This window comes from Centruroides vittatus, unplaced genomic scaffold, assembly GCF_030686945.1.
Source record: "Centruroides vittatus isolate TY-2023 unplaced genomic scaffold, ASM3068694v2 contig_875, whole genome shotgun sequence".
Classification (NCBI taxonomy): domain Eukaryota; kingdom Metazoa; phylum Arthropoda; class Arachnida; order Scorpiones; family Buthidae; genus Centruroides; species Centruroides vittatus.
Window position 1 is genome coordinate 2,182,961 of NW_027122567.1, and position 22,333 is coordinate 2,205,293.

The window sequence follows — 22,333 nt, forward strand, 5'->3', positions numbered from 1 at the left end:
ACCTTGACTATTTACAAAAACATCTTATGGGCTATTCTATTTTGTGCACATACCCTACTCTCTTCTTGTAAATAATTACGGTTTGTCTGTCTTTTTATAATGGCTTTAATTTATGTAAATTTCAATCTAATTTTTTTGTATCTGTCTTATAAGACGACCCTGGATTTTTGGGGCCATTTTTTATGGTTCAACTATCGTCTTATCCGCTGAGATATATGGTAGGTTAAGTGGCAAGTAATATGGTGATAAAATGTTTACAAACACAACTTTAAATGAAGTGACTTTTTTGCATAAATTTGTGCCACAGTAATTTAATTAAGGTTTGAGTGTGCCATGAGATAAAATAGGTTGAAAAACACTGCTCTAAAAATTGTCTAAAAATAATACCTTTTTAAGGTAATGAATTATTGAGTTTCTACTGTGTTAAGAAACTTTTCTGCATCAAAAGTCATATTCAAATCATCTGCTGTAAAATAAACACATGTATTGTGGATGTGATTTGTTTATCACATAACATAAATGTAATTACTGAAATAAGCTGTGATTAGTTGTAGAAAAGACATCTCTACTTCCTATGCCACAAACATTGAATCTTTCTCTACTTTTGTGGCATGGCAAAGTGGAAACATTCTGAGGTTTACAGCAATGAAAGTCACTGCTAACAATGCTACTTTTTTGATCCATGCCACATTCATATAGTCTCCTTAATATATTTTGTAAGGTTAGGCAACTGTACAGTACATCTTAACAGTAGAGCATTGATTATCCAATTGAATTGGGGACTGGGGTTGGTCAGATAACTGAAAAAACGGATAACTGAAAACTATGAAAAAGTATATTATTAGTATAGTATATTAGTATATATCCCAAGTAATTAGTATATTAGAATATTGCTATTAACCTACTTTGTGTTGAATTTTATTGATGTTAAGCCTAACAAAATTTTTTTTAAAAATAATAATCGTTGTTATTGTATCGTTAAAAATTATTTTTTTATTTTGAAAATAGAAAATTAAGCCTGGTTTAAATACTGGCCTCCCTTTCATGGTCGAGCCATGTTGCCAGCTAAAACACACAAAATTTTAACAAAAATAATAATAAAGTAGCCAAGACGTAGCTAAATATTGTAGTGCCACATTGCTAGCGGACATTTGAATTTGCTGACTAGAACACGGTCGGTTAACCGATGTGATGGTTGATCAGGGGTCGGATAATCGATGCTCTACTGTATAATTTGAAAATAATTAATAAAATTCATATAATGAATTGTACTTCTTAATTCCTAGTCTCTTCAAAGTAAATATCCATATCAGAATATACAGAAGTCGAACCTTTAAATATCCATATCAAAGAGCTATAGCAAACAAATTGATTTAACTATTAAATTTATAAGAATTTAACAATATAATTTTATTACATTCTTTTTATAATATAGGAAAATTTAGGAATGTCTTTTACTGCAATGAATATAAACTTTTTGTATTTATTGATGTAAAAGCCACTTTTAAACTCATAACATGATTATGAAAATGTCAATTAAATCATTGTAGAATGAAATAAAATTGTATTATAATATATTTAAAAAATGACTAATTATTTAATTTAAAACACACAAATTATATATTTGTGCAAAATTTACAAATTATGTACTTTGTAAATTATAAAACAAAATATTTAATATTTAAATGTGTGCTTAATTTTATGCTGTATTAAATTACAACAGGTAAATGAATAGAAAAAAAATTATTCTAAAGGATTTTTAGATTTTTGTCTATTGTCAGAAAATTCTTTAAGATTTACAAAAGTACTGTACAGTAAAACCTCACTTTGTGCCATCCATGAAATTTCCCTGCAAAACTGCATAAGTTTTAATATAAATCAAACTCCTTCATTTTAGTGATTAAGATAAACAACTTCTGAAGTGACATTTGTAATATTACAAAATTTAATAATATAATAATTAAACTAAAAAGTAAGGCGATCACAAGAACAGATGACTTCAATGTCTGTTACACACATGTCCGGTCTAAAAAGTGGTGACCTTTCTCTCCTCTCTCCCCTGTCCAAGCTTTTCCTTCCCCTTCGTGACCCCTCAGTTCTCCGAATTCTTGACCATCGCAGATGTGGAGTTAATGGGGAGGGGTGCTAATGAATAGCAGATTTTAAACTCTGCTTACACCCCCCTTCTTAGCCTTGTCATCACCCCTGTGATGATACAATTTTATATTGGTAAGGTGAGCTATCTTTTTAGTTCCATTTTCCGTTCTATACATCACATTTTTAGGAATGTTGTCGTAGTATATTATTTTATCGATACGATACGGTCCTTTAATGTTCGGATGTTTTCCCCTCATACCACTCTGAACTAAAATCCAGGATCCAACTTTAATATTTACCAATGGTCCTGCATGCTTCCTATCATAATATTTTTTGATAGATTCTCTATATTTCTTTCGTTGTTCCTCGGTACGCTCCTTTTCATACGATTGTAAATCTGTAATTCCGAATTCGCTGTCAGCTTCCAGCTTAACAACTGTTCGTTGCCATTTGAATAATGGAGAGCAACCTAAAAAAGAGTTGTAGCTTCGGTTTTCGTGGCGAACTGCAGCATCCAAGCAATTTTTCCACCCGCCTTTGAAATCTGGATAACAATTAAGGAATTTCTTGAGATCCCGTATCTTTCTCTCACACACTCCGTTCCCGGCAGCATGATAAGGTGATGTGGTTTTTAATGTGATATTCCTGTCTCTGGCCCATTGCTTGAAACTGTCCGATTTAAAGGTAGGTCCGCAATCGCTGATGATAGTAGTTACATTATTGAATAATGGTAAATTATCCAAATAACGGATGACACTACGCACATCCTCCTTCATAGCTTTAGCATAAGTTATCCGTGTAGCTTCGTCTACGACCACTAGAAATGATTTAGTCATTCTTACCCCTTCACTGCGTTTCTGAAGCTCCGCAAAATCAATGTGTACTGTATTGAAGGGTATTTTCGATTGTGGGGGCAAATAGAGTTGGTCTTGACGGGTCGGTATTTAAACTTGACGGATTGACATATCGGACAGGTCTGCACGTAACGTTGGATACTTTGTCTCATGTTAGGCCACCAGAACCGTGCCCTTAACTTGTAATAAGTCCTCCAAAACCCATCATGACCCCCACTGTCCGGATCATCATGATACCGCTTCATAATGCTGTTTTGAATATTTTTCGGGACAATCAACCGGCCATTCTTGGTTTTTTTCCACTTGTGTTTGTCGATTTGGTGGACTGGCCTCGATTTCACGTGGGGATCATTATGATCTGTGACTAGACAATGATCCGATTTTGTCTGAGGGATCGGTAAACCCTTCCTTACTCGTTTTTTGGACCATTATCAATTTCATTCACGGAGGTAAAACTTCGCTTATCATGAATATTATTCCTTTTTTCAATTTTCCTCGGTACAGAGTTTTTTGTAGGTACCAATTTGCTCAATCCAACACGTAAGTTTTCTTTGTCGTTTAAATTGTGTTGAAGAAGAATAGCTTGCATATCCGCCGGTAGTCCACGTATTACCATGGTGATAAAGCTTTGTTCCCCAATATCCAGATATGCAAGTTGAATACGCCGTTGTTTTTCAAAATAATATTCCAATAGTGAACCACCACGATATTCCCACATATTCGCTAATATGGAAAGTTGGATCCGATTCTGTCCGAACGCATTAAGAAAAGAGTTTTTCCATTCCTCCCAATTATCACCGACCTTATCTAATACTCGAGAATTGTACCATTTCACGGCAATTCCTTCCAAATAATTTCGAAGGTTACGAATCTTTTGTTCGTCTGTAATCCAATTGTGAGATGCACACGCGTGTTCGTATGAAATTATCCAAACACGCGCTTCCTCTGATTTTCCATCATATTTTTCTATGTTGATCGTATCGCGAGATGAATTTAATGACATTTTTTCGATGGTTTGCCGAAAAGAGTTCATAATCTTCAACGTCTCGGCTTGTTGGCTCATGTACAGCTTTTGCAACTGAACCATTTGCGCCAACACATCCGACTTCGGGTCAGACGAACTGTCCGAGGCGACCGATCGTATTAAAGTTTTGTTAAGATAGAGCTCACCTTCTGTCTCTGATAATGAAATAGATAGTGTTCGATAATTTGTCATCGTCCGGATAGCAGTTTGAAAAACCAATGAGGTCGAAATTGCGGGATGATTTTCGATTCCTTGAAATTCTTGGTCGATTTCTGTCCATTCGTCTTCCCCTTCTAGTTGATATTGGGAGATAATGTAGGAGTCTTCGGTCTTCTGAACCAAAAATTTAAAAAGCATGATTCTACTATATAAATACAGCTGGGTACTGAAATCCTGCCAACTGCGCCAATTTGTAATATTACAAAATTTAATAATATAATAATTAAACTAAAAAGTAAGGCGATCACAAGAACAGATGACTTCAACGTCTGTTACACAACATTTATCTTCATTTATTTGGCCAACAGAACAGGAAAATCCCAAATTCCTAAATTCAACATATTGTTTAAAGTACTTTAAACAGAATTTGGCTTTATTGTTTTAGTTTTAAGTTTGCTGACATCTGTATTAAACTTTTAAATGGATTCAGAACAGTACACTAATTATAGTTTTGCATCAATTTTTTCATAACATCACTTACGTGGACAGAAATTATACCTTAAAGGTGGCAACATAAACTTTTACTATATTCTAAAAGTTACTTCGCAATTATGTAAATAAATAACAATACTCAGGAACAATGATGCAAAGAGAATGGATCAAAGTATAAGAGATCAGTTAAGGGAACAATGAGGAAGTTAATATAAAAATATATGAACAGTTGTAAAGTTTTGAATTTGGAAAGAAACATTAAAGGAATCTTCAACATAAAAGATAGCCTTTGCTTTCACACCTTGTCTTTTGTTTCTTCTATTGTTTTTCTATACACCCAACAATAGCTGCTGAAATATTGATCATATGTTACTTAGAGTTCTTAATTGTTTCTGATTTTAACTTAACCCGGGTGAGGTCGCAAAACTCAACAACCTATAGAGGTCGCTGCGGGTCACCTTGACCCGCGTTTTAGATATTAATTTTTTTCTTAACAGTTCAACGTTTTTTACTTTTTTCTTTTAAATATTATTTTTCATTCTATTTAGTAATTTAATAAATATATATGTTTACTTTGTAAGCTTTAGTTAATTATTTATTAACATTCGAATTTACATATTAAATTTTGGGGAAAATTTTTATAAGTATCTGAAAAATTTTAACTATTTAAAAAAACATGAAACAATTAGTGATGATAGAAGTTATTTTTATCATAGAAAAGGTATGTCACTTTATGATTTAAAAAAATTATATTTATTTTATTTACATTACATTAATAATACAAACTTATGCAAACGTCAAGGGTCGCTGCGGGTCACCATGACCCCAAAGAGCAATTATCTCTTAACGCGTTCTGAAAAACTGAATAACGGCGATATGTTCCGATAATAACAATAAATTTAGGAAGCTACTGTGAGTTACATCGATAAAACTTAATTATTAACGATTCAGTAGATCATGAAATAGGGGGTGCGGGTCAGAATGGGTCATGTGACCCCTCCCGGGTTAATGCAATCATGAATGAAGAATATTTGTATGCCCTTCTTGGAAAAAACAAAGTCCACATTAACCAATTAATTATTATGCCTTTGTGTCCTCTATCGTAATTTAAAATTTATCTTGTATACTAGTCCTTTTTTTATCAATTAACAGGACTTATTATACTGAAATTATGGATGCAGATATTTAGTCTTACAGACCAGAAATAATATTTTTTATTTAGTTCACCTGCTACTGGGTGGGAGAAAGTGCGTCAGCACGCCAGGAGTCACGGTGCAGGCTTGGCCCATAAAGATCCGCTGTATCGTCCATGCCTCTCCTGTCAGCTAGCATCCTGACTGATACAACATATAAGGGGCTGTCCATAAATGATGTCCACTGGAAGGGGGAAGGGTTACGACAAGTCAGATGAGGGGAGAGGTTGAGCTTCAGTGGACATCTGTTCATTTCATTAAATTTTATATGGTTTATATATTTTATTATATTTATTTGAAAAGCTCTTTTATGTTTTGTTTCTACTTATGGTATCTGTCATTCATAAAGTGACAAAGGTTTTAAGAGGGTTGAGTTTTGTTGGATGTCCAAAGAGAGGAGGGGGTTATGGAAATTTGGACAAACTGGGACAAGAAAAGGAGGGGGAGTAAAAATTTCAAGAAAAATGTGGATGTAATTTATGGACAACTCCTAGTGACCCTGGTTGAGGATCATGCACTGTCATAAAATATGAATCAAAAGTTATTTGCTGAGCCTTTCTTTTCCTCTCTTTTAGAATTTTTTAATAAGGTACTAAGGCTTCATTTAAATTTCTCCTCATAAAGTCATTTTGCTTCTAGTTGGGTCCATTTTGCAACATTCTTTAGTCAATGAGTTGAAATTAGCAAGAAATCACTTAACAGTGTCAGTAGTTATCTAAAATTACAGATTCACATGGTTTCTTGATGATTTGGATGTTTGGATTCACTGATTTCCTTTTATTTGACATGGCATTAATTTTTCTTTCAAATGGTGAAATACTGCATGAACAAAAAGCACTTTAAAATAATAAACAAACCAACACTGCTAGAATTACTATTAATAGTATTAAAGTTGTTACTAATACTACTAGCATTACCATTAGGCATAAAAAATATTTGCAAAGAATTTTTATTCATTGTGGAAGAAAGTTTTTTGAGATATTTTTTGGGAAAATTTGAAACCAGCATTGCCATTAATTGGCATAAATCAAACTGGTGTAAAAAGGGCAATTTGTATATGGAAATACACTGTAATATAATATAATAAAATTTTAATTTTTATTATGCTGCCATCCTGTTAGGATATTATGTACAGTATCTATACCAGATGATGGGGTAAAGTATATTTTCTTCAAATTATATAATAAAGTACTATCATAAAGACACCTGTTCTTGTAAATAAAACTTGCCTTTATATCTAAAATAATTCATTTGGCAAATAAACTGAAGCTTATCTATAATAGCTTATATAGAAAGTAATCATACCTCTCACAGGTGTGGAAGATACTATTTCTCAGCTGGTTCCAGCTATAATTAACAGAAGAGTTTTAATAGTTCTGTTGCAATAAAGTTTTTAGTTCAAAGTATGGTTCTTGAACTGTTTATTGTTAACATGTTAACAAACTTAATACTTTGAGATTGGTTTTGATATATTTTATGATTATAAATTTATGAAACATTACTTAACAGAACAATAAGAATAAACATATGCAATTAATCTAAAAGTTTTTTGGAGGTAATAAAATTACTTCTTTTTTTAAATTATAAAATGTTGCTATTTATATTCTGTTTTAAATTTCAGTGATGTACAGTTTACTATTAAAAAATTATTTAAAGCTTATAATTTTTATCAAATTATATTCTTTAGCTATTAATTTCTTAAAAGAATTTTTAGTATTAATAAATCTTAATTCTTTATCAAATAAAAAGAAAAATAATAAATTTTTAAAGAAATGTATCTAAAAAATTGCATATATAATTTGAATTTAATTAAATACTGAACATTGTCATGTTGATAAGAATATATTTATTAATATGACTGAATATGAAAAATTCTTATCAAAAATCTTATAGAAATGAAACTAATAAAGTACACCATCCCTCGTTTTACACGGTACTTTTTTACACGTTTTCGCTTTTACACGGTTTTAAAAAAATTTAAAAAAGAAATGTTGAAAATAAACTGGCTATGATCAAAAGGAACAATTTTTAGCTCCAATCTATATACCAATCCACCTTAATTATAAGATATAGTTGATATTTACGGCACTAGGTGGCAGTTTTATTTCAATCTGTCAAATGGTAACCGATATAGGGGATTCTTCCATATGCACGAAGTTGCACTCATTGCACATCGTTTATAACCAGAAAATTTTAATTTTTCATATTCGTAAGTAACAAACGATTACATTATTTTTAATTACATATTTTATATCTTGAGTAATATTTGTAGGCTTATTATGTCGAAAGAAATTATAAATAAGCAAGAAGTAAAAAGAAAAGTTATCTTTAGCAACCAAAATAAAAATTTTGGATTGTTTATGAAATAGAGAAAGAGTAATAGATGTTGCTAGATTATATAGCATGAATGAAGCTACAATAACAACCATAAGAAAAAATGAAAACTCAATTAGAAAGAGTTTAGCAGCTGGAACGAGTACGAGCACAACTTCATATGACTGAGACATTGCAATGGAAAACATGGAGAAGGCATTAATGATTTGGATAGAGGACCAAACTCAAAAATGGATGCCAATTGATGCCAACGCTATTATAAATAAAGCTTTGCGAATTTATGAAAAAATTAAAGAGCAGTTATCATCCTCTTCTTTATCTGAAAAGAAGTAGACTTTCACAGCAAGTCACGGTTGGTTTGAAAGATTCAAATGAAGACACTTTTTACATCGTTTAAAATTAAAAGGTGAACTGGCATCTGGCAATGTAGATGCAGCGCAAGAATATCCAACAAAATTTGCTGAAATTGTTGCCAACAATTCATGTACTCCTGGTCAGGTTTTCAATGCTGATGAGTCGGGGTTATTTTGGGAAAAAAATGCCAGAGAGGATCTGTGTCTAAAATTCATAAATCAGCTAGAAGTCATAAAGCAGCAAAAGATCGCATAACAATTCTTTTCTGTAGCAATGCTGCAGGAGATTATATTATGAAACCATTGGTTATTAACTAATCAAAAATGCCACACGTATTTAAAGGAATAAATATCAACCATCTTCCAGTTTATTGGAGGGCCAATAAGAAAGTGTGGGTTACTGCTGCAATATTTAATAAATGGTTTCATGAATGTTTTATTCCAGAAGTCAAAAAATATTTAAATGAAAAGGGACTGCCTTTTAAAGTGCTTTTGTTAATTGACAATGCACTGGGTCATCCACAAGATCTACAGCATGAGAATGTCCAAGTTATATTTTTACCAAAGAATACGACTTCATTATTACAGTCATATGATTGGGATAATTTCAACTTTTAAGACTCTGTACATAAAACGAGCCTTCATGCACATTTTAGAACAAATGGAAAATAACGAATCTTTAACACTTACTAACGATTGGAAAAGTTTTAAAATCTTAGAATGTGTTAAGAATATTGCTTTATCATATACCACGATTAAGCAATCAATGCTCAATGGCTGTTGGAAGAAATTATGGCCAAATATAGTTAAAGGTGAAGCTTCTATTTCACTATTAAAGGATGAATATTCTCAGATAGTTCAATTGGCACGTTCATTGGGTGGAGAAAGTTTCGACAATTTTACTGAAGGAGATATTGCAGAACTCTAGCAGCTGATAAAGAACTAAGTGAAGATGATTTAATTAACATGGTTGATGAAACTAGTGATTGTGACAATGATCCTGATGAAGAAGAATTTGAATCAGTTGCATTTACAGCAAAAATTATCTACGAAGGACTCAAATTGGGTAATCATTTTGTACAAAATGACTCAAATGTTGAATGGGCTTTTTGATTCCAATGTAATATTAATCACTGCTTGTCCAATTATTTGGCAATTTGTTTAACATTAATAAAACTTGTTTTCTCTTATGCTATAATAATAATAATGCATGTTGTTATTTTATGTTAGTCTTAAATTTTAATCTAATGTGTCATTAGAACTTATTGAGAATTAATAATTTGTAAGATAATTATACTTTATAGAATTTTATGTTATTTTAGATTTAAAGTAAACTATTAGGGATTAAATTATAATACACATATTGAAAATGTAAGATTTATTTTAAATATGAAAAATTTTTATATATTAATACAATTAAAAGTATAACAATTTTATTTTATTTGTATTGGATTGTGATAAAATTTAATTAAATTTCAGATTGAGATTGACATTGAACCAACAGATAGGGTAATTATTGGATTTTTTAAATTTGTTTTTTAATATAAAATTATTAATCTGTACATTATTGTTTATGTAATTTAATTGTAAATAAAAATTTAAACTAAGAGAAAAAGTTACATTTATAGACTAAATAACTCTTGCAAATGACAATAATGGATATTTTAAGGAAGAGATTGTATCATCTTTTGGCATTAGATTTATTTACTTGATGGGTTAAATACATGCTGTGTGTATTTACTTCATCAAGTAAATAAATTTAACACCTCAAGACAGTACAATTTCTTCCTTATACTATATTTAGCATTGTATGTGAGAATATAAATTTTTACAATGGATATCTTAGTAAAAAATTTGGTAAAAAAGGATTCATTTTTTTTTCAATAGATAAAAATAATAATGCTACATGCATTGTAATCTTTCTAATGTCAGTTAAGATAATTTTTGACTTTTTATAAAAACAAAGGCTATTTAAAAAATATCCAATATGATGGATCATAATCCATCATATTGGATATTATGGGTTGAAACCTATGCAATATTTTGTTAGGCTTAGCAATTGCATGCTTTCAAAGAAATATTTGCTGGCAGATTTTATCATTTTTCCAAGTAATTATTATTTTGATTTTTTTTTTATTCTGCATTGGCCAGACTACTGTCTTCAAATATTGTTACTTAGGCCTATATAAATATTTATCTCTCTAATTTTCATACTCTTTTAGTTTTAACTAATGGTAATAAGAAGATCCTAAAACATTGTAGAGCTATCTCATGCCATGTAATTACATGTAAGAGATAATGGAGGATAGGATAGAGGAAGGAATAGTAAAATTACTAATATGTATAAAAATATTTGTATATTTGTTGTACTCCATAATTCAAATTGACAGAAGTGCCACAGAGTTTTTTCAAAAACTTTAAATATCTAAATTTGTGTGTCATTGGTATGCAAACTTGACATATATGGTTTAAAAACATTCCACATTCAGAATCATTTCTAGTATTTAATTTAAAGAGTTAAATAGATCTGATGATGAGATGAAGACATCTCAAAAAATGTTTATAATCATAAACAGAGAATGGAAGTGACTCCTTCAAATCCATAGTGAGGTGAATTTTGCTTTAATTTGCATAATTAGGACAGTTCCTAAACACCTGCAATGGAATTAGAGGTGGACAATTTGTACAAGGGTTATTTTCTCATTATTTTAGAGGGATCTCTCAGTAGCCATTTGCTTTTAAAGCTAAGTACTGAACCATACACGAGGCATCTTTAAATGTGCATTAGTGAAGACAATATCCAAGTGTTTGCTTGTGTGTGTACACCACTGTGCAAAACTATTATAATTGTTAATATGCAAGTGAATTGAAAATTATTTAATATTTCAAATGTTAGTTTAACTAATGTAAAATGGATTTCTACATAAAATATGACTCACATCAACCATTAACCAGTGTGAATACGATTAACACTTGATTAGCTATTCACACCGGTTAATGGTTGATGTATGTCATATTTTATATTCATCCCAGTGTGCTGTGCAGTTATGGATTTCAACATTAGAGTTTAAAAAATAAAGCAGAAAGATAATGCTATCTTTAGTTTCAATTTCATTAATTATTATTTTGAATGAAATGTAATAATAATTAAATAAAAAATAAAATTACAATATTTTTTGAATTAAATTTAATAATTTTTAGTTTCTTAGTGTGTTAACCACCATCTTATACTATCTTTGAAAAAATTATTTATATTAATTAAAAGTTAGCCAAACTTTTAATTAATATAAGATAAGTTTTTCAAAGAAAATTCTTTGAATACAAACACTCCATTTTTGTTATTTACATAGATATTTCTCAGGCTTTTGACTCCGTTCTTCCCAATCTTCTATTAACCTTACTATGAGAACAATTTGATTTAGATTTTGTATTCAATTCTTGGTTAAATAATTACTTTTTTGCATGTTCTAGTAAAATTAAAATAGGTGATTTTGAATTCCTTGATTTCCATCTAATCTGTGGCATTCAGCAAGGATCAATCCTTAGCAGCCTCAGTTGATATCAATAACATTCTTAGCCATCTTCATTCACATGTTATAACATATGCTGATGGCATTAAACTAATAAATCATTACTCTGTTTCTTTATAATCAGATTTAAACATATCTGAATTATTTGAAAAGGCCAACTGAAGAATTAATTTCCTTATCTAACTGAATTTACAAATAACTAAACCTTCAAAAACCTATAAAATGCAGTCTTTTATTATTATATCATGTAACGTTTTCGATGATAAGAGAACGTTAATAAAAAGACTGCATTTTTAAAAGTTTTAGTTAAGAATTAATGTCCAAAAAACAATCTCAATGTGCTTTTTGTTAACCAGAAATTTATCCTTTCTGTCCTTTGTTATTCATACTGAATTTATAAATTATGCCAACTTTGTAAACAATGTAGGCGTTATTTTTGATAGTGAACTTTGTTTTAAAACTTATGTTGAAAAAATAGTTAAATTCCCCATCATTCGATGTGGAATCCTATGAAGACTGTCGTTCAATATCTTCTAAAGCAGCTTTACATTCCTTTTTTTTTTTTTTTTGCTAATTTTCAAACATTTATTGATTATTGTATACAAATTTGGTCAATGGGTGCCTCCATTCTGTTAGAAAAAATCACAAAAGAACTAAATAAAATATACTTAACCTTTAATAAATTCTGTAATTTACCTTTTACTAGCCACTCTAACATTGCTAGGTCCAGATTCAGTTTTCTTTCATTTACTAATCGCATAAAATATTTTTATCAGTTATTACATTATCAGTCGTAATGTCTGACTGGATTACATTAAATGTTCCCTCGTGCAATTTTTGCAATTTTTCATATATTTTTACACCATTTTTTAGATTATCACTATCTCAAAGATCTGCTATATTCTGTGAAATTCTATTTGAATTTCACAGAATCTGAACACTTATTACGCACTGATTATTGTAGTTTCAAACAAGCATGTAAACGAATATCGTATAATTCTAAACATTTTTTTTTGTTTATTATATTATGTACTTTTTAACAGTATTTAAAATTTTTTCTTATATTTATTGTATTTTACTTTATTCGATAATTGTTGTTTGTTTTTATGTATTTTATTTGAGGTTCAAATTTTAATCAGGGAGGAAATCTTTTGTCATTTGACTTTTCTGAATGTAATTGTAATAAATAAATAAATAAATGTGCCTCTCACTTGCCAAATCTATTAACTCCATAAAACAAAAAGTGGAGAAAAGTGACAAAGTAATATACATTCTTTTTTAAAATTCCTTTGAAAATATAAATCCAAATAAACATTGTTAGGAGTATTATTGTAGATGTAACTTTTATTTAACAACATATAAAATGTATAAAATAGCGTAGATATGCTATAATCTTCATTATTATTATGATTTTGGTGTGATTGATGGAGTTAATCAATTTGGCAAGTGAAAAACGTAGTAACATTCAGTTCAGTCATATTTGGTCAGTTTTCACATAGTTTTTTTATTATAGAGAAATGACATTTTCGCACATTGTTTTATTAAAGATTTTTTGCAAAAATGAATAATAACTGTTTTGTTACTGTTACAATGGTTATTATTATTTTGTTTAAATGGATTATTCAGAAACATAAATTACGTCTTCCTTGTCAGCTGTATTTGAGGTCACATCATGTCGATTTGTTCTTAAATTTTTATAAAAATTATGTTTAATTAACAGAAGGAAAAAAATTATTTTTAGTTTCATCATTTCTTGATATAATGGTATACCTTTTTTTCTAAAAACAATTACCACGAAAATTAAAACAGTCATTTCATATTTTCACAAGTATAATTACTTCTGCTGCAGTTGGATTGTAACTAACTAATTTCTTTTACTTACTTTTTGTGATGAGATAACATTAAGTAATTTACTGATATCTACAAGGCATTGGTCAGCACATACTGAGATTGCAATGCTGCAATGTGTGCTGGCAGATTTATGTTAGAGTATGGAGTTAGATTGACTTCTAAAATAAATGAAATTTTTTTTGATGGCCAATAAAATTTTGTCATTAAGTGATATTAATCCTTATTATTAGGGAAACTTATTATGAATATAAAAAGTTATGGGTATATCAAGTACTTTGACACTAAAATTTTAAAAAATTCAAATGTGGAGTTAATTGATTTGGCTTGTGAATGGCTCAAATAATAGTCTGAATAATCCAGAAATTAATGTGATTATTATTAGAATATTTGAGCTTGGTTTTTATGTATATCTATAATGATTTGTTAACAGAAACAAAACTGATAAAGGAATATTTTAATGCTTGAGATGGCATCTTCTAAACTGCATGCAATAATTATCTTACTTTCACTGGGGATACAAGATATACAGTGGGGTAGGGAATATAGTCTTTCATTTTTGCAGTTTTCTTCAGGTTATATTCCATGATAGATTATCCACCCAAAGTTACAGTAATAAGAACATTTAACACTAGAAATTCTCAATATATTCATGATGGAATATTTTTTTAATGAAAATGTAGAGATTGAGAAGAGAAGAAATTCAAGAGTTGCTAATATTTCTACAAATTAAGGCCCTTGACAAACCCATTCTTACTCAATGTTGCTCAATTCAGACCTCATGGTCTTTAGGGATGTCAGCTGTTCTTATTCTTTTAGATCTAGAATTTACCTGACTCATTTTAATCTTATGCTTTCCTTTAGGCATTTTTTTTTTTTTGACAAAATAGCAGTCTTTTTAGTTCCATGTTCATAAAACAAAGATATGTTAGCTAGATGAGCAATGACACTTTCTAAATAACGGGTTTGTTAAATTGTTACTTCCAATTGGATAATAGAACATCACTTGGTCACTACAGAAAGATTGAAGGCCGCTTTTTAAAAATTTGCTATAGAAGTGACATGATGTGGCAATCATTTTTTAAAGTTTAAATTTTAAATTTAATGAGGTAAGTTTAAAATATGTCATTTGCCAAAATATTTTAAAATGCAACCCAAGGAAATTCCATCATTAAGCATGAACAAAATAAGGTAGGTCACTGATGTCACTGCAACGTAAGTGCTATCACAAATCCAAAATTGATAACACATTTATTCTATAGCTAATATTTCTGCAAAATAAGTAGCCTGTATTTTCCATCAGAACATAAAACGAGTAAAGCAAAAATTTCATTTGGATTGGACAAAAATTGCAGGCGATATAAGGAATTCACACACGTGCACACAATGGCTTTTATATTAGTAACAATAACAATAATTTTGTTTGATGTCACAACTTGGTGAATTTAAAGACACTTGACAAAATTCATTGATATTTATTTCATAAACTTTAGAGAAACGCGTTTCGGGCTTTCGCCCCTCGTCAGTCTGTTACGTAATGAACATGTGTTGCATCTGGAGGACATCTGTCCGTCACCTTCTGCCACACCTACAATTGTATAAATATACTTTTTAAGATTTTTTATTTTTAGTAGTACCAGCTTTTATGGATTTCAATGCTAAGGTTCTTGTTAATATTATTTTTGTTGATTGTTATTTCGTAGCTTTCTTTAAATTTTCTTTCGTACCAATTTTTTTCCTTGTGAACTATTTTAACATCAGTTTTATCTATGCTGCAGTTATGAGTTGTTGCAATGATCGTAAAAAACAGAATTAATCTGTTATATTTTAGGTCTAGCGATATGTTCTTTTAATCTTGTTTCCAATCTTCTTTTTGTTTCACCAATGTATACTTTTGGTGGAACACATGTGCAAGGCATTTTGTAAACGACGTTAGTAGTGTTGTATTTTTCTGGTTGTTTATTTGTGCTAGGTTTAGTCTGCTGGATTCGTTTTTGTAGGTTTTTATAGGTTGGTGCCAATTTTATATTCATTTTATCGAAACTTTTATTTATCTGTTTGAAGAAACCACAAATGTAGGGGAAGGGGATGTATCTTAAACTGCTTTTATCTTTGCTTTGATTATTTACCAGTCTTTTGTTGTAGATTTTACTTTTCCAGTTATTTATTATTTGTCGAGGGTAGCCATTTAATAAGAATTTAGTTCTTAGGTCGTTAAGATGTTTTTTCTTCTTCTGCAGTGGGCTTGTTCTGTTCACGATTTTTTTAAACTCCATGTTGAACATGTTTTCTTTTATATACAGTGGGATGTTTGAATTGTAGCTTATAACCTTTCTAATCTCGCATGGCTTAGTAAACGGTTCGAATTCGATGCTTTTTGCTTTCCTGGTTAATTTAATGTCTAGGTAATTTATTTCTGTGTTTGTCTCCTTCTCAACTTTAAATTTAATATTATCATTTAATTTGTTTATTTTTTCTTCTATTTCTTCCAATTTTATTATTTCTTGGTCATATAGTATAATTATGTCATTCACATATCGTTTATAAAACTTTATGCCTGCAATTTTATTGATTATTTGATCTATATCTACCATAACTAGTTCTGCTAGTTTCAGGCCTACGACTGATCCCATGCTTATGCCTGTTTTTTGTGTGTTGAACTTATTGTTAACTTCAAAATAATTACTCCTATATATGAATTCTTTTAAATCGATTACCTCTTCCTTTGCCTCAATCTTCTGTAGCGTACATTCTATGAGGTTCCAGTTTATCAAGGGATACATATTTATTATATCTAGGTTTGTGAGTTTATAATTTTTGTTTATTTTTATATTTTTCATGTCATGTATAAGCTCGTCGGTATGCTTGATGGAGTATTTAGAGTTTTTATATATTTTTAATTTCTGTTTAAGTATTTTTCTAAATGATATAAGACTGAATTTTTGAAGTTGACGACGAGTCTTGTTTGCTCATCTGGTTTATGTGTTTTTAGATGTATGTTTAACTTAGGGGTTCTGATATTTTCGTTTGTTAAAATATACTGTTTATCTTCTTTCTTTATATTGTCTAATTTAACATACTTATTTATTCGTTTTTTGAGTTCAATGTAAATAACTTCTTTTGGGTGTATTGGTAGTTCCTTGAAAGATCTGTTTTCGACTATTTCTAATTTCTAATACTACTGACGTTGTTTACAAAATACCTTGCACATGTATCCCACCAAAAGTATATATTGGTGAAACAAAAAGAAGATTGGAAACAAGATTGAAAGTACACATCGCGGACCTAAAATATAATAGATTAATCTCTGTTTTTTACAATCATTGCACAACTCATAACTGCAGCATAGATAAAACTGATGTTAAAATAGTTCACAAGGAAAAAATTGGTACAAAAGAAAATTTAAAGAAAGCTATGAAATAACAATCAACAAAAATAATATTAACAAGAACCTTAGCTAATTAATTAATGACTTGAAACCATGTCGCGCTTGATTCTTGTTAACTACGAAACACAATATAGTGTTTCGACGATCACCTTAGCATCAAAATCCATAAAACCTGGTTACAACTACTAAAATAAAATATCTTTAAAAAATCTTAAAAAGTATATTTATACAATTGTAGGCATGGCTGTGTGTAGCATTCTGGGTGTAAGACTTCGTGCATAAAGTGACGGACAGATGTCCTCCAGATGCAACACATGTTCATTACGTAACAGACTGATGAGGGGCAAAAGCCTGAAACGCATTTCTGTAACGTTTATGAAATAAATATTGATGAATTTTGCCAAGTGTCTTTAAATTCACCAAGCTATGACATCAAACAAAACAAGAAATAGAAGACACAGTTTCAACAAAACTAATAAATAACAATAATATAAAATAAAAGAAAATAAAAACACTATAAATTCTTAACATGGTAATATCTGTAAGAAATGTCTGCTTATCTGTATGCATGTGACATCTTATTACATGAAACTTTAATATTTGGTTCACCAAATGTTAAAGACTCATGTAACATAAAACTTATGGAGGAATAAAGCCATATGAAAATAACATTTTCTGACTTCCAGATTTCATGGGTTTCCACTGTATAAATAATAAACTAAGATAAATGTTTCTAAAATATCTTAAGACTGAAATTTCCGTATAGTATTAATCAAAGTTATGAAAGGACAATTGGAAAATTTAAATATTTTAATTCTTATCTATTTCAAAATTTCACCTTCACATTTTTTCATAATATATAAGCAGTAAAATCATTCTTAGTTGGCATAACATGTTTTGCATTTATGAATGAAATTTCATTATAACTATTTCAAGATTGCTCAGTACAGCTTGAAATTTTTATTGTAAAATTTTCTAGACATTAGTGTCAAGATTAATAATATAAAATTCCAAAAGTTAAATCACATAGAAAAGTGTTACAATGGCTAACTTTTTTTTTAAATTTTAAATTAGGTTGAAAGGATAAAGGAAAGAGTTGAAGAAAAGGAAGGAATACCACCTGCTCAACAAAGATTGATTTTTAGTGGTAAACAAATGTGAGTTCTGCATATTTTTAACAATTTCTTAATCTTAATTTATTAGGTTGTTTAATCTGTTGTCATTTCTTAATGTTTTAAGTCATAACATAATTGATTTTAAAATAATTTTTCAAATAATTTTGAGATGAACAAAAATGATTATCTATCTAGACTAGCAATGAATATCAGAATGTGATTTATCAGCTTTCTTTATCATAACATAAAATATCTAGAATTTAAAATGTAAGAAAATAAATGTGTTTTTTTCCCACCAAATATTGCAAATTATCAAAGTAAACTAACTACTGATAATACAAGTATTGAAGCTTTAATTAAAACAAATGAAAAAGATATTTTAATATTTACCAAGTTCTTTTTGTTATTTCTGATGATATATTTGTTTTTACAATGAAAGTTACTTGGTAAATATGTTTTTGTTTGTTTTATTTGTGAAGCTTGTGTTAATATGAAACTTGAAGCAAGTTATATATTACTTTGGTGTGTGCCTTTTATATTATAGGCAATGTTTTTCCTGCAAAAATAAGGTTAATGTCAGATTGCAGTGATTAGGGTTATACTATATATTTGCCAATTTATTCTAATAAATCATCTTTTAAATTTCAGATTTTTTACTGGTTTGGATATATTTGAAAATTTTATTTATATCAGATTTCTGTCATCCTAATTGCTTGGAATTTTGATATTTATGTTTCAAAACTTTGTAAACCTCTTAAAATATACTTAAGCACAGCCATTTGCTGTCATCTAAACCTAATGTGTTCCTCTAAATAATTTTAATATTGGATATCAGAAAATTGTTTTTATTACTATTTATGGGAAAAATTCTAACTTGTTCTCAGTCCATCTGACTAACCTCATCAGTAGGTAAATAGGTGTTTTAGTGTCCTAAGGCATTAAAGGATTATTGAATTCAGATATTGTACTAAAAAACATCATTTGTTACGGTAGGAATTTCTAAATTCCTACTGTAACAATGATGTTTTTCAGTTATGGGGTATAGCTATATTTTCATAGAACAACCTTTAGACTTCTTAACTATAGAACAGAAGCATTAAAATGAAAATATTGTATATTACAGAGATCAAACTGAGTGTAGTAGATTTTAATAATAATTTATATATTTTCTTATATAAATAATTGGGTGGAACCTGAAAAATAACAAATAATGCTACTTGAATCACATGTGATTGTATTACCAGTAAATTGGTTAACTGGTAAACAGTTAAAATTACACCAATAAATATACTGGTAATTTGATATTTTTTTACTAGTAAATTTAAAATCAGTAGACATGAAATAATTTCCTTTAAGACAAATAGTTATTTGTGTACACTTCATGTGTGTTTATATTTTTATATATTAAAGACACTGAAGCATCAAATTTTTTTCTTAAACTTTTAAAGTAGCTTGTCATTTATGTTTTAAATTATTACTTTAAAAAATTGCACAAAACAAACATAAATTTAAGGAAAGTACAACACTATTTTGAATAGTATACGAATTTCCATCTTTTGCTGATTATTTACGAACATGAACCAATCGTATTATATACGAATCAATGAAATGCTGCGATAATTTGAATCAAAGTAAAGTTTAAGCTTTTTTTAGGCTTTGAGCAGACCATGCTATATCAAATCAGTGTTAAGTGGGTCTTACTGTAATTTATTGGTTAACTGGTAACACTTGAAACTTTACCATATTACTTGTAATAAATAAATTGATAAATTTGCAACCTCTAGCATTGGGGACCTAGGACATCAATGTACTGTGCTTTTATATATTCTAGTGAAATAATGGTTTTATGTATACAAAATGTGATTTTGAAAAATATATATTATATAATATATATAATTATTTTTGTTCTTATAATGAAATTAACTTAAATTTATTGAATTTTGATTTATATTAGAATTATTTCCTTATTTTTTTAGGAATGATGATAAAACGGCAGCAGATTATAAAGTGACTGGTGGATCAGTCTTACATTTAGTGTTGGCTTTACGTGGTGGTGTATATTGAAGATTAGGAATCTCCATTATAATAAACTGAAGAATTTGGAAAATTCAAATCGGTTTTATAATATATTTGTTTATCTGGTTTGAATATGTTTCATTTTCTATAACAACTGCAAAATGTTTTTTCTATGTATGTTTGTTAAAATATAAACACACATTATTTGAAATAATAACAATTTGATTCAATAATTAATTTTAAATATAAAAAATGCTTTGTTAAAAATAGAATAAAATACTTAAAAATAATTTCTTAAAAGTTTTCTTTGTATTGATAGTTTTATGATTAATTATCAAACAACAAAAAATTAAATAGTTTCTATGACCATATTTTGTATGTACATTTTTAATTACTTCATATTTTACAGAAAAGAATATTCACTTTATAAAAATGGGCTGTTTGTTTATATTAGTGTCCTAGTTCAAAAATAACTTATTTAAAAAATTTTAATTTTATTTATTTACGATCATCGTGATTAATTGATATTGAATAAATAAGCTAAAATTTTTACAGATATACTGATATTTATAAGTCAAAACTATTGAAGCTTGTGCTTGTTTAGATCACTTGCATTAAAATCAAAAACACTGTATGGTGGGAAAAAAATGTAAATTAAAAATATCTATATGTTTTGTTTTCGTTACCTTAAACTTTAGAATTAATTGTTAAAATTAATGCTACAATGGAATTATTTTATAATTATTTGATATTTGTATTGATAAAACAGATGTTTTGTCCTAATACTACCAAGATTGATACACATATGTTTTAATTTCCTTTTAAAATATTTTCAACAATAAACTTTCATTATGATTCATAAATGCTAATGTTATCAAAATATTTAATCTTCACGAAATTGAAAATTACATTGATACATACATGTAAAAACAATATATATATGTACTGTACATATTTACAAAAAAATTACAGGAATTGTATATAATGATAAATTATGTTTAGAATGATTTAATGTCCACCTTGATTACCAAACAGTATTTGAATCTTTTCATTATTTGGATTAGCTTTACCTACAATATTTCTTTCTACTAGTTCTCTCCAAACTATTTTTGTAATAAAAGGTTGTAATTTCTGAAAATAATATAAAAAGATTTCACTATAATTTTATATAATTTTTCTACTAGTCAAGACAAATCTTACCTGTACAGGATGAAAGCTAAAACTTGGTTCTAACATTTCCCATATTAAATATCCTGATTGTTGCCATTCGCGCATTACTAAGTGATTAATACATATAATTATTGTTAAATATAAATATAATTTTAAAATTTATAGCAGATAAGATTTTACCTTGATGTAATGGATTATGCATATAATGGAGTTTAAATGACTTGAATTTATATGAAATACTTATTTGTTTTAAGACAATGGAAAGTTCCTCTCCTCTCTACATAAAAATATAAATTTTATTTTCAATAATTGCTTATTATATTAAGATCAGATTTAAAAAGTTACCTTTGAAGAAGCTGTCCTTATAGTTTCATTTTTATTCAACCATTGATAACAAGGACCGATTTTCATACAATTAAACCAATTATATAAGTCAGCATAAGTTACATCTTTATTTACTTGTCCCAGAGGATGTAAATGTTTTGCCATTGTAGGATAAATGAAAGAACCATTTACTAAACCCATTAATACAACATGACTATTGGGAGGTAATGTATTTTCCTGTTGAAAATTTTACAGCTTTAAAAAAACAAGTAAAATTAAAGTATTTATAATAGAATAAAACTTAGATTTTACCAAAAAGTTTAGACTTTTTAATACATTTTCCTTAAATTTTTCTGGTTTAATTAAGTCATTTAAAGAATTCATGTAACTGAAAAAAAAATAACAATTGTTATTTATGAACATTAATTTCTTAATT

General features: G+C 28.6%; 2 protein-coding genes across 2 annotated transcripts in view; one reads left to right on the forward strand and one right to left on the reverse strand.

Moving 5' to 3' along the window:
- Nedd8 (Nedd8 ubiquitin like modifier) overlaps nt 1–21,266 on the forward strand; it is a 41,252-nt gene extending 19,986 nt beyond the window's left edge. Inside the window, exons 3-5 of the mRNA XM_067279601.1 lie at nt 9,986–10,015; nt 18,347–18,429; nt 20,364–21,266. Coding sequence (XP_067135702.1) covers nt 9,986–10,015; nt 18,347–18,429; nt 20,364–20,451 — 201 coding nt within the window. The 3' untranslated portion in view covers nt 20,452–21,266. The remainder of the gene's footprint in view (nt 1–9,985; nt 10,016–18,346; nt 18,430–20,363) is intronic.
- Nucleotides 21,267–21,269: 3 nt separating this feature from the next.
- Nucleotides 21,270–22,313, reverse strand: LOC136983002 (acyloxyacyl hydrolase-like). The gene is made up of 5 exons (XM_067279600.1): nt 22,210–22,313; nt 21,919–22,134; nt 21,754–21,850; nt 21,604–21,680; nt 21,270–21,534 (listed from the first exon to the last, which is right to left on the reverse strand). Exons 1-5 carry the CDS (start codon nt 22,279–22,281, stop codon nt 21,412–21,414), a joined length of 585 nt encoding a protein of 194 aa, XP_067135701.1. The 5' UTR covers nt 22,282–22,313; the 3' UTR covers nt 21,270–21,411.
- Nucleotides 22,314–22,333: the final 20 nt, after the last annotated feature.

Bases quoted from the DNA above. Each gene is read 5' to 3' on its own strand.
- LOC136983002 (XM_067279600.1), bottom strand. From the start codon at position 22,281: ATGAATTCTTTAAATGACTTAATTAAACCAGAAAAATTTAAGGAAAAT. The intron at 21,851-21,918 runs GTAACTTTTTAA...ATTTTTATGTAG, and splicing joins TAAGGACAGCTTCTTCAAAG to AGAGGAGAGGAACTTTCCAT. The intron at 21,681-21,753 runs GTAAAATCTTAT...TTAATCACTTAG, and splicing joins GCATAATCCATTACATCAAG to TAATGCGCGAATGGCAACAA.